Source organism: Lissotriton vulgaris, chromosome 2_1 (assembly GCF_964263255.1).
Source record: "Lissotriton vulgaris chromosome 2_1, aLisVul1.2, whole genome shotgun sequence".
Classification (NCBI taxonomy): domain Eukaryota; kingdom Metazoa; phylum Chordata; class Amphibia; order Caudata; family Salamandridae; genus Lissotriton; species Lissotriton vulgaris.
Window position 1 is genome coordinate 266,182,621 of NC_141687.1, and position 16,610 is coordinate 266,199,230.

At 41.8% G+C, this 16,610-nt stretch overlaps 1 protein-coding gene across 2 annotated transcripts in view; it reads left to right on the top strand.

The window, feature by feature from the left end:
• MYO19 (myosin XIX) overlaps positions 1 to 16,610 on the top strand; it is a 603,741-nt gene that overhangs the window by 352,800 nt on the left and 234,331 nt on the right. For both annotated transcript variants that reach the window (XM_086954910.1, XM_086954911.1), the window contains 3 exons: positions 6,256 to 6,369; positions 6,961 to 7,137; positions 16,082 to 16,228. In XM_086954910.1, the coding sequence (XP_086811036.1) occupies positions 6,256 to 6,369; positions 6,961 to 7,137; positions 16,082 to 16,228 (438 nt within the window). The remainder of the gene's footprint in view (positions 1 to 6,255; positions 6,370 to 6,960; positions 7,138 to 16,081; positions 16,229 to 16,610) is intronic.

The window sequence follows — 16,610 nt, forward strand, 5'->3', positions numbered from 1 at the left end:
ACCACCACCCTCCATGACGCAGCAAGAATGGTCACAGGAACGAAGAATTTCGAACACATTTCTCCGGCACTCAAGGAACTAAAGAGGCTCCCTATTGACCAACGAGCCAGCTTCCGTACAGCCTGTCTCACCCACTAAGCCCTGCATACTGGTAAACCAGAATACCTGGCCGCCAAACTCAAAAAGGCTGGCCAGTCCAGGAACCTCAGAAGCTCCAACACGGTTCTACTCATCTCAATGAAATCACGGAAACTCAAAACCGCAAATAAATCCTTTGCGAGAAATGCACCTAAGATCTGGAACTCCAACCACCCCCCCCCCCCCACCCCCCCCCCCCCCGGCCCGAAATTCAAGATCCTTCTCAAAGCCCTCTTCCTTGAGCGCTCCTGACCGCAATGTGAATTCCAAAAGTGACTCTAGGAAAGACAACTAACTCCTCTTCCTGATACCCCTAAGCATGAAGATCAGTATTGTAACTTTGTTTTTGGTTGGTAACCTGCAGATGTTTGTCTTTGCCAAAAATTGCACATAACTGTACCTGCTGTGAAGCGCTCTGATACCCTTGGGTCCAGCTAGCGCTATACAAAACTTCTAAATACATCTTGATGATTATGCAAAAATAGAGAAAATGGAAACTCCATCTGCTCAAGATGGAGTCTGGCATTGAGGATCCAAGCAATGTTGTTGTCAAAGGGATCCGTGCCTACATGTTCACCGTCATGGGAAGGATCAACTGCGAAATATCGACATTGACAACACATCTTTCTTTAAGGTCCCTTTAATAAAAGCTTCCATGAAAGCCTCAAGACGTTTTTCCTTCAATAAAAAGGCTTTCAGCCTCTATCGGATCAGAACCTCGTCCTTCAAAACTGATGGCCCCACCTTTTGAAAATATACATGAATCTTCTTTACAGTATCTGCCATGGAAAACTCCTTTTTTTTTTTTTTTTTACTAGCAATCACATCAGCATGGAGTTAGTGAATTGCAAGCAGTGATAGAGCCTTTTACTGTTTTTCATTCTAATAGGTTAGTTTTAACGACCTATCCAAGGTAGTTTAAATATAAATCAATCTATTTCACTTCCTACTTTCTTTCCTAAGTCATCTGCTTCCGTGAAATTATCTCTCCAATCTCGATATATGAAAAGAGTTCTCCATTTTTATTTGACAAATCAAAGGGCATTAGAAAGATTCCTCAATTATCTGCTAATTGCTATCATATTAGACAGACTATTTACTTCTAAACAATCAATTGCTAGATGGCTAGTAATACACATTCTTTATGCTGCCAACTTACTAACAACTATCTTGTATACATTAACTGTAACTACTATTTTGATACAGACGGGCAGCAGGTGGGGTTGGTCAAGAAACACTTAGAAATCTTTGTATTGCATTGTAGGAATCTTCATCACGTGCTAAACAATCCTTCCTGGAGTTCTTTAAGCTTATTGAGTTGAGTTATTTAATGCATTTTTTTATATAAAAAAAAGACCTCGCTCTGACAGGTATGCCAGTACAAGGCATTATTGGTAGCGGTGCCTCAAAGGTTCTTCGAGGGACCGGCTCTATTTTGGTATTTTCTAATGTAATATTTAAAGGTTAATCATCGTAATACAACATCTCCAGCAATCAGGAAGAAAATTACAGATCTGACAGACTTACATGGGACTATTTTCAAGAAGTTTGCATGGCTTAATTACATTCTACAATGTTTAATCCATGAAGAATACTATTTTGAAAGGGTTTTACGGAGTCTGTGCACGCAGTGGGGAATTAATCAATGTTTATGACTTCAATGAAATTCCTGCAATGCAGAACTTGGACCACAGGTAAATAACCAAACTTGTTTTTTTAAGTGGCTGGTCTTTATTTTTTTAAACATTATAGCAAGGTAAAAAGCAGAAAAACCAAAACCCTCTAGAATGCATTGAAAAATATATTTGTTTTAAATCTTTTTATTGGTATTTACACATATTGCAGAGGACACAAACAACTAATAATATCTATCGATATAGGGACGCATTGGATGTTTTCACAATCTTTTGCTTGACAGCCCCAACTTGGTCTAGCTACACATGAAACATAAAACGCTAAGTTTGTTGCGATGAGGCGCTTTCTTGGGCATTATCTAAAACCTAAGAGGTAGTGGTGGTTGTTAGGTTTTATCACTCTTTGCTTGTCTGCCCCACGTGGTCTGGCTAACCTATTACATTAAACACTCAGTTTGTTGCGATAGGGCTCGTGTCTAGTTGGTACATAAAACATAGAAGCTATCAGTGGTTATTTGGTTACGGCGCGCAGGATAACCTAAACCTGGATTGGTATATTAGGCCAGCAAGCAATATCTATGGGGGTTTGTAGGTGTTTAAAAATTTGTCCAGTTTCGACCTTATTCCTCTGTTGGGGTTTCTCCAAGGTGTGTACCTGAGAGTAGTGTTATCGGCTCCTCTGAGAAAAGTCACCCAGTTCAGCCACCCTTTGAAAGTGGCTTTGGAGGTGTCCTTCCATTTGGTTAGTACTATTTTGACTGCTGTGGTGAGGAGGAAGTCCAGCAAGTTTGTGTCCTCTTTTGTGGCGATGTCTGGTATAATGTGTGCTGTGATTGTTGTGGCAAATGTTTGTTTTAGGTTGCATTCTAGGATTTTATTTATGAAGTTGAGCACCTTCTTCCAGAAGTTTTTGACCTTAGTGCATTGGTAGATCCGGTGCGCTAGGTCTCCCCTTTCTGTGCCGCAGTTCCAGTAGGTGTCGATGTCTCTTAGGCCTAACGAGGCGAGGCAGGCTGGTGTCCAGTGTGCATGGTGGAGTAGCCAGAATTTAGTTTGTCCCAGCAGCGGGGATATCATATTTTTTGTTGGGGAGGGCCAGAATGATTGTAGGTCCGCCTCTGTGAGTTTGGTGCCTATTTGAGTTTCCCAGTACTTGGTGTTTTTAGCGTTGAGCTTGGTGGAGTGAGGACGGAGGAGTTCCCTGTCCTGTTTATGATTTCCATATACTGAAAGATTGATGGTTTATGTTTGGCTAGCTTTGACTTTGTTAGGGCTGTCTTAATTGCTAGGAAGTTATATAGCTCTAAATCAGGGAGGTCATGTCTTGTTTTCAGGTTGATAAAGGTGTAGGGTTTTCCTACCGCTTCTAGTTGAGCTGGGAACGAAATTCCTATTTTCCTCCATGACTCTGTCGAGTGGTTTACCTCTATATTTGATCTTGGGGTTTGCCCAAAGTGTTTCCCAAAGCGAGTTCTTTATGCTATTTTCTAGCTTCTGATCTACTTTGAGTAGCGCCTGCCTTGTGATCTTGAAGATCGGATTATTCCCAAGTGCTTGTTTGTTAGAAGTAAGGAGGGTGAGTGGGTGTGTGTTATTTAGAATGGCTTCCTCTATGTAGAGCCATGTCTGGGTGTATTGCTGTGTCGGGAGCACCCACTGCATCCCCCGCCTGGCTATGTAGGCTAGTTGGAACGTTCTTAAGTCGCCACGTTTAGCCCTCCTAGTTTTTGTCAAGTCTGTTTTTTTAGGCTTATTCTGGGTTTCTTATCCCTCCATATAAATTTGTTTAGCATTTGGTCTATCTTTCTGTGTAAATAGTCTGTGAGAGCCAGCGGTAGCATACCTGCCAGATAATTAACTATGGAAGTGACCATCATCTTGACAGTGTCAATTCTGCCACACCAGGTGATGAATTTTGGTGACCAGGTTTCCAGTAGTCCAATGGTTTTTGCTAGAGTTTTTTTCTCATTCTGTTCTAGTGTGGGTCTTCGGTTTTTCCCAAAATGAATACCTAAGTATTTGACAAATCCGGGTTGCCAGGACAGTCCCGAGGTCCTCATTACCTCTCTGGTTGTGTGTATGTTGAAGGGCATGCATTCCGATTTGTCCATATTGAGTTTGTATCCTGAGTGGTTAGCGTATGTTTCAATTGTTTGCATGAGTGCTGGTATGGACTGGTCTGGTTCCTCCGTTATTATGAGTAGGTCATCCGCATAGGCAGCTAGTTTGGCTGTGGTATTGTTGATTGGTATGCCCGCTATATCACTGTTCTCCAGAGTGTCTCTGATTAGGGGTTCAAGCGCTAGTAGGAACAGAAGTGGAGATAGCGGACAGCCCTGTCTTGTCCCTCTCTCAAGGGTAAATTGGGCAGAAGAGCTACCGTTAATAGCTATCTTGTCTTTAGGGTTCTTGTACAGTGCCATGTGTATCTGTCTCCTAGGTTGTATGGCTGCATGCATTTCTCTAGGAAGTGCCAGGATACTCTGTCGAAGGCCTTTTCCGCGTCTAGCGTGATTGCTACTGCAGGGTTGAGTGATTTTGAGGAGTGTTCTATGATTTGGCAGAGGAGTCTAGTGTTATTGTGAGACATGCATGTTTTCATGTAGCCTACCTGTTTGTTTCCAATCAGATGTGGTAGTATTTTGTTTAGTCTTGTGGCTAGTACTTGGGTGTATATCTTGCCATCAAGGTTGATTAGTGAGAAGGGGCGGTAGTTTTTGGGCCATTGTGGTTCTTGCATTCTTTGGGTATTACGATTATGTTGGCCTGTGACATGGTTTCCGATACTGTCCCTTCCTTAGCGCAGTGGTTAAAGGTTTTAGTCAGGACTGGGGGAAGGTAGTCTTGAAACGTTTTGTAGAAGGGTGCTGTGTAGCCGTCCGGGCCTGGAGCTTTATTATCCTTTAGTGACTTTATCGCTGTAGCGATCTCACTCAAATGTATGTTTTTGCCTAGTGATTTGGCTTCCTCTTCTGTTATTTTGGTTAGGTTTAATCTGTCTAGGTAGGCTGTGCTGCCCTCTTGGTCAATGTTCTCATCTTTTGTGTAGAGATCTGTGTAGAATGCCATGAACGTGTGTAGGATATCTTTGTGTCAGGTGTGCACTCTGTTGTTCGAATCTGTGATTGTGGAGATGCAGTGTTGTCTTTGTTTGCGTTTGAGATATGATGCTAGTATTTTCCCTGCCTTGTTAGCTTCGCATCGGTTGATTTGTTTGTATTTTCTTATCCACAGACCTGCTCTTCCGCTAGGAATCCTGTTGAATTTGTATTTTTTCCCTGTGAGTTCGACCAGGACACCTGTGTTTGAGTTGTCTCTGATATGTTTGGTTTCCAGGAGTTTAATGTCTATTTCTAGCTCGTCAATCTGCTTTTTTGCTTTTTTGCTTCTGTCTCTTTTGGCCTTAATTTTTATACGCTTTCTTCTGATGGTCGCCTTAAGGGTGTCCCATAGAATTTTAGGGTCTCAGCAATGTCTGTTGCATGTCCTTCTGCTGAAGTGATGCTGTGGTTATAGAAAACTACGCGAAAGTAGAATTTTGTATTATGATGAGAAAAACAAATTAGTAGGCTGCATTCCACTGTGGTTCTTTTGGGTGTTGCTCTTACTTAATTGTCGGCATGTAATTTGTAACCATTTCGGAAGGAGAGAGAGTAAGGATTAAGAGTAGCTGAATAATCTGGAAGGTGATTTTTCCTAGTGCAGTGCAGACAATGTAACCCAAATGTTCCACCCTAGATTGGAGGCTAAAGCAAATTGCTATGGCTGTGCAAATTGTTTATAAGGAATTCCTACTTGTTGCTTCGAAACCTCTGACTAAAACCTCAAGCAGTGTTCTGAGATAGACTCTTAAAATGTATAGTTTTCAAATATGTTTGCTCAGGTGACTTGGGTGCAGTGTTAGCCCCAGCTAGCATCACACCCCAAAATAGTGAAACCAAAACATTGATGGCATCAAAGATGGTCATTACCATCCACTCACAAGCAGTTTAAACCAATCAGGCTGGATGTGTTTCTATGTAAAATAAATACATCAAGCTTAAAGTGTTGGGGATTGTTCTATTTCGCTAGTTACGTTCTTTGTGAGTTAATAATTTTGAGATCAGTAAAATATCGTTTCTCTCTAAAAAAAAAAAAAAACTCGATAGCTACTGTCATGATAACTGGGTGCCTGAAGAAATTCAATTTCAAAGTCCTTTGTTAATGTGAATTAGAGGTAAGAAATATTTCCAGACTCTGGCATTTGATTCTGCGCTGACAAACACTTTTGATCAAGTCACTTTCTTACAATCCACCAAGCAAAAACACAGGGTCTGAACAAGAAATCAGGACTATAAAGGTCAGGTGTCTCTTGTTATTAACTCCACCTGAATTCCAGTCCAAGAGCGCAAGCAAACTTCCTTTTGTTCGGGAAGGAGAGAAACTGTTCTGTTCGAGTGAGCGTAATGTGTGCCCTGAAACATATTTTTTGTGCTCTTAACAGGAAGAATATGCCACTGAAGGTCTTGAATGGTCTTTCATCAGCTACCAGGACAACCAGGGATGTGTTGATCTTATTGATGGAAGTCCCGTCAGCATCTTTTCTCTACTTAACGAGGTCTGTTCAATGATGAACCATTTTAATAATTGCTTGCACTTTTAGGCTCTGTTTTTATTATAAGATCACCAGGCAAAATGGCAGTTCTTAACGGTTTAGTTTTTATTTTTACCTGTATTTATGTTAGTAACTGCAGAAACATTTCTTATCTTCCACACATTATAGTTTTCTCAAAATCTGTGCCTACTTCAAACTTGCAAAGAACTGCTGATAAAACTACAGCATTTTTATTAAATGCATTCTGGAGACTGTCTTGCATAGGTTTACTAGCTACTGCTGTAGGATAATCTGCATGCATGTGTGAATGAATGTATACATGTGCTATTTGTATGGCAAAAACCTAGCCAAAAGTAAGTTGAGTGATGTTCAAGGTCAAAGGCGGTGATATAGTCTGAGTGATTGGATGGGTAGCTAGCTTCTGGTAATGCAAGTGGACTTCGAGCAGGATTGAGGTGGTCCTGATGGATGATAATTTTGTCTTTTTTCTGCTCGTTATAGTCCTTGAGAGGATCGCTCATAATTTGTTTTCACATTATTGATTTTACTCAAACTACTTAGCTAATGTTGTTTCTCATACTTTCCCTCTGAGAGGAGTGTCGCCTGAACAGGTCTTCTAATGCTGGTCAGCTACAGACTCGTATAGAGAAGGGACTTGCTAGCAACCAAAGTATGAGCAGAGATAAATTCAACAAAAAGCCAAATTTTATATTGTCTCATTATGCTGGAAGAGTGACCTACCTGATAGAAGATATGGCAGAGAAAAACCGGGTATGTATGATATTATTTTAGTTTACTCAAACTGAGTTTTCACACCTTCAAAACACATATACATATTCTTATCTTTAACATTAACTATGGAATCTTTTTCGTGAAAGATTACATCACCACCGTCCTGTCTTCCTTCTCATGCAGTAGCCATTTTGGTTGCTGATCAGTAGAATGAGACTGTATCATCTGTACAGTGGAGATAACAAATATTCAGCGTGTAATTTGTTGCAAACATATTTAGGCAGTTTAATTATAATAATTGCTGTTTTTTTAAATAGGGGCTAGTATCCCTCCTGTATTGAAGACCTGCAATGCAATAAATAATCCTCTTCCTCCACAAATCTCTTTCGAGTAAAGGGTACATTTTAGGGAAAGTAATCCGAGAAGAGAAGGAGCTGAAAAGCAAGTCACCATAGACTCATTGAAGTGGCAATCTGTTTTCTGCTTTGCGATCTGCCATTTATACTGCCTCCTTGCTCTGGCTCAAGTATCGTTCTGTCACATGTCATCTCTAATGAAGGATTTCAATAGAGTAGTTGTGTCATTTGTTTCTTATAGGTAAGTACTGGTGGCCTAGCTACACTAATAATGAAACTGGGTACTGTTTTTTTTAAATTTATTTTTTATAAACATTTTTATTATTTTTGCGTAACAAATTCACACGTTGACAGGTGAAGCGACAATAACACTGTGAAAACATTGCAATACAGTTTCATGCATTCAATATCGAAAATTGCAGTATCATATATAACATATCACTGTTTACGCCACTGGGGCCACCCGCTCCCGAATTCCTTTCTTACTCCCCTTCGTTTTCTTCGTCTGAGCTGGTAACATCCTCTTCTGGCAGTGATTCACATATTTCTCCCCTATATAGTCCATATTTTGTTCCATTTACGAGGGCAAGCTCTACTTGCATATACCGCTCGTTCTGTCATCATTAACACGTCCATGTTTCTGCTCCATTGTGCTAACGTGGGTACTTCTGAGGCTGGGTACTAGTTTTTAAACAATTATTGCAGGATTTCTCCTCCACTGCATCGCATTGCATGCTCACCCTTGAAATGTATGCTTATGCCATTTTGGCTGACCACTTGATTTTCTTTGAGCCAAAGAGGGCAGGTGAACTTTCCTTTTATCTACATTTAGCTCATCTGCTAGTACAGCTGTCACACTAACGCTTCCTTAACCCTTCTGTTATTTGAGGAATGGACTAGCTGAATGACGCCCCAAAATCTTCCTGCAGTTTCTTAAAGGAATGGGAAGGGCAAAAGGATCTTGATGACAGTCAGTAGGTTTGAGGATCAGATCCTCACCTATACTGTAAAATAGATTTCTAAACAAAAGTTAGCTAGGAGATTGAATCGGGTGGAGGTAAAGGTTTAGTTGAAAAAATATTAACACATGACTTCCCCTTGAAGTCGTGCAGAGCCTTGGTCAAGACAGGTAACTATTGTTCCAACCCACCTTTCAGTTTAACTTGTTAAATCCTAGTTTATCAATTTTATTTCTTCTTCATCTTGTATTGTATTGTATATTAGAAGGAATAAAAGTATAGGAGGGGTTTGTTAGATTTACATTTGTGTTAATTTAATTTTTGGGGGTTCTTTGTTTTTTGATATTGTATTGTACAAGTGCCATGTTCTACTTATTTATAAGGATTCGTACAACGTTAATGAAGTACATGAATACGCATTAAAAAAAACTAGAACTTTCTTGCTGACTAGTTAGATACCTAGTGTAATGGATTTCATGTATATCAATGATACTTAGTTATTTCTGAATTTGTGTGTTGTCATGCAGTGAGAAACGCTCATCGATGTCCATTTTGGTTGCAGATTGTGTTGTGACAAAGCATTTATATTTTATAGGATGCAAAACTATGGCTTGCTGTTAGGCATGGGCCATCAAAGGTGTGGGTTTTCAGGGTAGATGTGGTTTGGGGCCTTAGCTGCTGACATTAGAAAGTGGGGACCTGGATTTGAATGTAAACATTTCAGTTATGTAATGTAATTAGGTATTTAAGAGTGCACGGATACTCCAAAGTGTCCCGGCGCTACAGGACCACGAGACAGACATCGCACTCTTACATGATAAAGGGCAGCAGACCATGCTATTGCAAGAAAAGCCAGGCCTTCAACTGTTTCCTGAAGGTAAGGAGATCTTGCACCTGCCTGAGGGAAAATGGAAGACAATTCTATAACCGGGAGGCCAGAACTTGAAAGGAACAACTGCCCAGTCGGGACCGGGAGAACTTTGGGGTAGTCAACAGAAGCTGCGATGAAGACCTCTGCTCTTTGCGGCATGTAGTGCTGAATCCTTTTCCTGATATAGTCGGCGCCAGTATCATGTAGGGCCCTGAAAGCCAGAACTAGAGCTTTAAACTGAATCCTCTTCTGGACCGGCAGCAAGTGAAGGAACTTAAGATGGATAGACATGCGCGCTCTGGTACCTACCATGAGAATTGCTCTGGCTGCCGGGTTCTGCACCACCTGTAGGCGGTTTAGTAAATAATCCGGTAGGCCGAGATAGAAGACGTTGACGTAGTCCACCCTTGATACAATCAGGGCTTGGACTACAATCTTCTGCACTTGACTGGTAGCAGAGGAAGGAAGTTTTTTAGCATTTTTAACAGGCCAAGGCAGGTACCGGCAACTGTTTAGATCTGAGCCTTCATAGATAAGTTAGCATCTAGCTTGACTCCTAAGTTCTTCACAGTGCTTGCTGGAGTTTCAGGCAGGGACATATTCTGAGGCCACCACTGACGTTCTGCTTCGCACGGTGAGGGCCAGAAGAAAAGGATTTCCCGATTTCTCCGGGTTGCACTTCAGTTGATTCCGCCTTAACCAGAAGAACACCTCGGACAGGCAGATGTTAATCTCGCCGCCTCTAAAGTCTGCGCCCTTGTCACCGGTGAACAACAGTTGCGTATCATCAGCATATGATACTATTTTAGCGCCATGAGCTTCCACAAGCAGAGCAAGGGCAGCCAAATAAACATTAAAAAGTGTCGGGCTCAGGATGGATCCCTGAGGGACCCCTACCTTCATGAAGGGGGATGGGAACTGCAAAGGGAGGGGACCAAATTGTTTGCTGTCTGTCTCTTAGAAAGGATGAGAACCACTTGAATACCGTGCCTCCAACGCCGCACTCCTAGAGCCTCTGTAATAGTCGGTCGTGAGGCACGGTATCAAAAGCCGTGGAGAGATCCAATAGTATAAACACCGCTCTTCCCCTTTATCTAGTGTCTCTTTAATAGCTTCGGAGACTTCCAATAGGGCTGTTTCTGTGCTAAAATTCGCTCTAAAACCCGACTGACTCTGATGAGTACATGGTTGGGTTTCACATATTCGGTGGTAACTAGATTCACATATTTTTCCAAAACGTTGGGAAAAAAGGTCTATAATTGGAGACCACCAAAGGGTCAGCCGAAGGCTTCTTTAGTAGAGGGAGGATTTCAGCAATTTTCCAGCTCTCTGGCACCTGCCCCTTTTGCAGTGAATCCGATTGATAACTGGATTTATAATCTCAGCTATAGGAGACAGTACTTTGGCTGGACATGGATCCGAGAGCTAGCCTGACTTAAGGGTTTTCATTATTTCCAGAGATTTTTCCTGGGGAATTGGTGGAAACTGGTTGAGGACGGGCCAGTTGCAGGAGTGGCATGAGGTGGTGGCCCGGTCATTACTTCTTTCACCAGGTGCGGAGTCTCAAAGGAATTTTGAATAGTTTTAATTTTGTTGTGGAAAAAACACGTAAGATGGGTAGTCCACTCACTGGTGGGCGTGAAGGGTATATCAACCGCACTAGGGGCTGAGAAATTTCTTACAATTTTAAAAATTGCTTTACTTTTGTTTCCTGCTGACTCGATTTTGAAAGAGAAGAAATATTTATTTTCCTCACTGTGAAGGAAAGTTTCAATTGTATTAAGGACACAGAGGCAAGGGTTAAATATTTCTCAGCAGCCCAACATGATTATATATGCTTCCATCAAAATGAGACTACATGTCCCATGAGTCTTAAAACTTGTAACAACAACCACCAGCCAATATTGTTGCTCCATGTCTTACAAAACAAGCCACAAAGGGAAAGCAGTTACTCTTTCTTCATGCAAAGCATCTACCACTGTGTAATCAGGCTTTAAACTTCCTACCTTTGCTTCAACTCTAGAAGAAAATAAGTACATGTAAAAAAGGAAAAATGTAAACCTCCTTCTTGCTAATCAAGATGTTCATACCAAAACATATTTACTGGACCATTTGAGGATGAGTTATTGATCACACGTATGCTGTATGCCATATGTTGTGATCTTCATTAAATCTTCTTGGTGATCCTCACATCCGTATCCTTAATTGAATTGAAACTTTCATTCATAATAGCTAGGAAATTTTACATTCTTTGTCAGGAACGAAGGTTCAGATCAAGCAGTTTTAAAGTTTACTTGTAACCAGTGAGGTGAGGTCAGCCCCATCACAGGTTTGAAATAAAGTGTCTAAAAATTAGAATCTGAAGATCAATCAGCCGCATTAAGGAGGTCACCAAAATGGCTACAGAGAGAGAAGTCTTTAGAAACCATAGCCTCCTGCTGGAGTGCGTCCCAAACAAGAATGTATCAATGGCTGCATCCTCATGGACTCATTTTAGCCATTGTGCAGTGTTTGGGATGAGACTAGTTGTACCTTACCCGAAGGTCCTAATTCCTCTGTCATTGCCTCCTAAGCTCTGAGGCACCAAACCACACGCAGTTGGGTTGTTGGAGTAAAGCTGGGTATTATACCTCCTTTCTATGAACTTTTGTGTTTCTAGAATCTGTAAAAGATACTCCCTCTTGAGTAAACATTCCTGAAGTAATATCCCGTGCTCCTATATCAGATAGTCTCTTAGATGAGAAGAGGCATAATAAAATCACCAACTTTCCTATAAACTGCTTCTTGAGATAAGAATTGGTTGTCTTGCCAGGACTCCAATGACCTAAGCATCACGTTTGTACCACACAATTGGGAATATCTGGATTTAGGGGTTCTTGACAGCTGAACACCTCTTAGCAACCCATATAAAGAAAGAGTGCTCTACTGCCGGAACCTCACTGAAGGGAAGATGACCCGCTGAAACAGCTGATTTATAGGCGTTAATTGTCCAATACGCAAAACCTGCCTCCGCCAGTTCTGATAAATTCAGTGTGCACACTGTCTGCCCCCCCCCCCCCCCACCCCGCAGGATCTAAACCCCATCCCAGACACTAGCATAAATCTCTGTGCCAAGCTGTGAGCTGTAACGTTTGATGGTAGAATCCACCCATGCTCTCCCGATGAAGTTGGAAGCATGTCCCGATAAACCTGGGATGTCCCAACGTCGCCCGTATACTTCCATGCCATCAGTTTGAGGATCCCTCTGTGTATTCGTTGGTGTGAGTTGCCATGACCATCCCTCAGCAAGTGTTGGGTCCGGGAAAGTTGTTTTGGCGAATCCAAACAAAGCTTGTAATCTCGAAAGCAGTGTCACTATCACCATTTACTCCGCCTTCCTCCTAACCTGCGCTGTCGGTCTAGTTATCATTGAAAACGGAGGAAATGCATACCCCAACCCTTGGCTCCAGTCCTGGAGGAATGCATATGTTGCTTTTGCCAGAGGATCCAGGCACCAAATAAAGAAGCGCTGAAGCTGGTGACCTAGATGGGAGGAATGGAAGTCTATTTGGCATGGGTCTCATTTGTTAATCAACATCTGAAACTAATCTGGATCCAAATCCTACACACTGGAATCCTGTAGCTATCTGGAATTGCAGTCTGTTATTGAGTGCAATTTCCACGGTAGACACTCTGCAATAACTGATGTATTTTCGTTCTAGACAGTGATTCCAGAACTCCTTGACCAATTCCACTAGATATTTGGATCTAGTTTCTCCTAATTGGTTTTTTATATCGGACGCCGATGTATAGTCCATCTTCAGGAGTTTCGAGCATGAATTTCTATTAATTACCAGACTCCTAAAGGCAAATGATCACGCCATAAGCTCCAGACAGTTGATGTCCAACGTCTCTTCTCGTTCAGACCATGGACGTTCTGTAGTAATATTGCCACAACAAGCTCTCTGGCCCAAACGGCTTGTGTCATATTCAGTAACTAGATCAAAGTGAAACTGAGAATGACCCTACCTTTCCATGCTGCCATGTGGTCTAACCACCACTGGATCTCTGTCTTTGCCTCCTGGGTAAGAGTCGCCTCCTGTGCATATGTCAGCCCGTCCCTGAGGTGCAAGGACTTCAGCCTCTGCAGCACCCTTTAATGAAGGAGTCCTGGGATTATCGCATGAATGGATGACTCAAGTAAACCTACTATTCTGACTAAGTATCATAGAGAGACTTTCTCCTTTACCAGAATTCTGAGGCAAGTTCAGTGCTTATCGAATTGAATCTTTCACAAACACCAAGAACACCATCGTCTGAGATAGTTGGAATTCAGACTACTGTTCATTGACTATGTCTCTTAGGGCCTGGGAAGAGGACATGCCAACAGCATGTGGCCTTTCAGGCCTGAGAGATCCTGATGCATCAGTAGTATGCCGCCTAGATATACTATTAGGTTATGCATCCTTCAGGCCCAGTCTCGCCAGCCAATCATTTGGTAAAAGAATGTCTCTGAAGGGGTGCATGCACTCCATTTTGAAATGGCAATATCCCAACCATTTGTTGAAGTCTTTCCATGATTATTATTGAGCAATGGTCTTTGTCTTTTTTTCTTTCCACAAGAAAGAGATTGCTGACGAACCCTTAAGGGTGGAGCGACACCAGCGTTATCAAGCCTTTTATTGTCAGGCTTGTTCTTCTTCATCTACAATTCTGTTACCTGCCTGTGAGACGGAATGAGGTTGGGGTTGAGTTTGTTGGTGTGTTGTTCCATAGAACTCTATATGAAAGTCCATACCGGTCTGAAGCACCCAAGCGTCCTCTGTTATTTCCTTCCATTTGCACACAAACCATATTGACCTTCCCTTCACCTCTTGTTGGAAAGAAGTGGTTCCGACTGGTGCATTGCTGCTGCCTGGAAAGCTTGCCTGTTGCCTTAGCACCTGCCATTACCTCATGTGGGGAGGTAGCCCCCAAACTTTCTTTGGTCTTGCCACTCTACCGATCTTCTTGTCAGATGCCTGTGGGCTAGATTCTAGGGCGAGAACATGGATGATAGATATCATCAGGGTCAAGTTGTCTGTACCTGCCTCTTCCATCCTTGGGCTTTTTGTGGGGGCGGGGCCCTTCCAGTCTCCCTTGTCTACTGGGATCTAGTTCCTCACCAGAGTCCTTGTCCTAGGTGTAGGACGCTTCTGTATCATCCATATCCTCTCTTTGTCGAGAGAAAGTGTCTTTGTAGGGGTTATCCTCAAAGTGATAGTCTTCAGAAGGACCTCTGCATGCCTTTTTAGAAAGGCTTTGCCTTTGCTCATTTGGGGATCCTTAGCGTTCCCACACAGATAGGGCCCTCATTCTCTCCATCCCCTACAAACCCTCCCCGCCTTCCCCCAGTAGTTGTATGCTGAATTTTGCTGTCAGTAGGACAATCTCCCTACTCAGCACTTTGAGTGCAGATGAAATGGTCTTTTGGAATGATGCATCTATGGCATCCACCAGCCTTCATTATTAGGCAGAAGCGGTTGTTCCTCCTCTAGTGTCTCAACTGTCTCCTCCTCTCTTCGGACACCTGCCATGTTTATTCAGGAGTCAGTAACTGTTTAAACTGCCCAATATCTGATGTGAGGGGCGCCTGGTACATCTTACCTGCAGAAGGTTTTTTTGCAGTTATCAATGCTTGCTGCTCAACTCACAGCTGCCAAGTTTTCAAATTTGCTTATGTGTGACATTTCCATTGTCTTCGTGTACTCTTAAGTGACATTCAACAACCAAATGTGTGATACTATGAGTGACACTCTCTCGCAAGTAAAACCAAGCAATGAAGTCCATTGAAAATCTCTATCGCCTACTGTCATATGCTCCTATCCCTATCATTGTCCAAAAGCCTTTCACAGTTTCTTTGTCCCATTGTCTGATATTCGCTACCTCAGAGTAGTGTCATGTGCAGACGTGATGAGAGGTGCCCAAGCCTTTACACCGGTATACAATTATTTAGAGGGCACAATTAGAAGATTAAAGAATCAGTCTCTTGCCAAACCACTTGCTAGTTTTTGAATGCGCTTTTCCACTCAAAAATAATCACCTCGGATTGACGTATCACCTTATTACTAGCAGGGCAGTGATTATGAGAATGCAGAAAGGAGCAAGTTGTGCTTTATTTCCCGTATGTTTCTTTACCCCTTGTCCTCCATAGAGCCAATATAGTTCTCACACTTCTCTGCACTCCAAATCACCCAGATAGTACTCTGCTAAAGTAAAGAGAGAGACAGTCGTGAAAAAAGGGGCAGAGTGATCCTGATGCGCAGTAGTTTCTGAGAGTCGGGTGACATGAGTGAACCAGTAGCAGGTCACCTCCTGTTTAATGAGGTTAAAAAATCTTAAGACATTACAGGCTTCAAGGCTGAACAATTCGAAATCCTATAAGACACATTGCACTTAATCCAAAACAATACTGCCTTTAAGGTGTTCCTGATGCCTGACTTCTAGTAATGAATCAATGGGAGTCACCCAATTCCAATAATGATACAGTGGGGGGGTCTCAAGTTCAAGTAATGATTAAGTGGGAATCCTCAGAAGTCAAAAGGTTAAGTACCACTGTTCTAAACCTTTAATTGAAATAGTCATCCTATTTAGAGGAATGCTATCTTGTTTCTATCCAATAAAGATATTTGACTTGACTTCTATCCATTAAATATCGGTGTGTCAGACTGAACTGTTTGAGCTCATCCTACATATAATGAATCAAGGAATTAAGATACAGTTCAATTTGTTTGCCGCTGATTTCAGTCATGAATAACACCACTTATTTTGAAATCTAGGACCCTGTTCCAGCAGAGCTGATCCAGCTCCTGCAGAAGTCCCAGGATGCATTGCTTCAGAAGTTATTTCCAGCTGAAGATACAACTCCAGCTGATACAAAATTGCAGACCAGGACTCCAGTTTTTACAGTGGTCTCCAAGTTCAAGGTACATCAGTTATATTCATATTTCCCTTTCTTCTGCTTATAAATTCTTGCTGTGGATTTATTATCGTTACTCAGTAAAGGAAATGCCCACTTTATTCTTTTGCCAATACTGGGACCTGATGTTGAAACGCAATATATATATATATTACCGATTTCTTTAATTCACAATACAAAGTTAACGATGTTATGTTATACAATTACAATGCTAGTTCTGTATCAGAATCTTTTCTCCATTGACTAAATTACCAAATGATTCAGTTCATATTTATCATTTCTAAGTATCTCCAAAACATATTGCTGCATTTCTAAGTGTATTTGCTTGCAAAAATATTGAATAAAACAGATTTCTGTTTGTTTTGTACACTTTTCTTATGTTAAAAGGC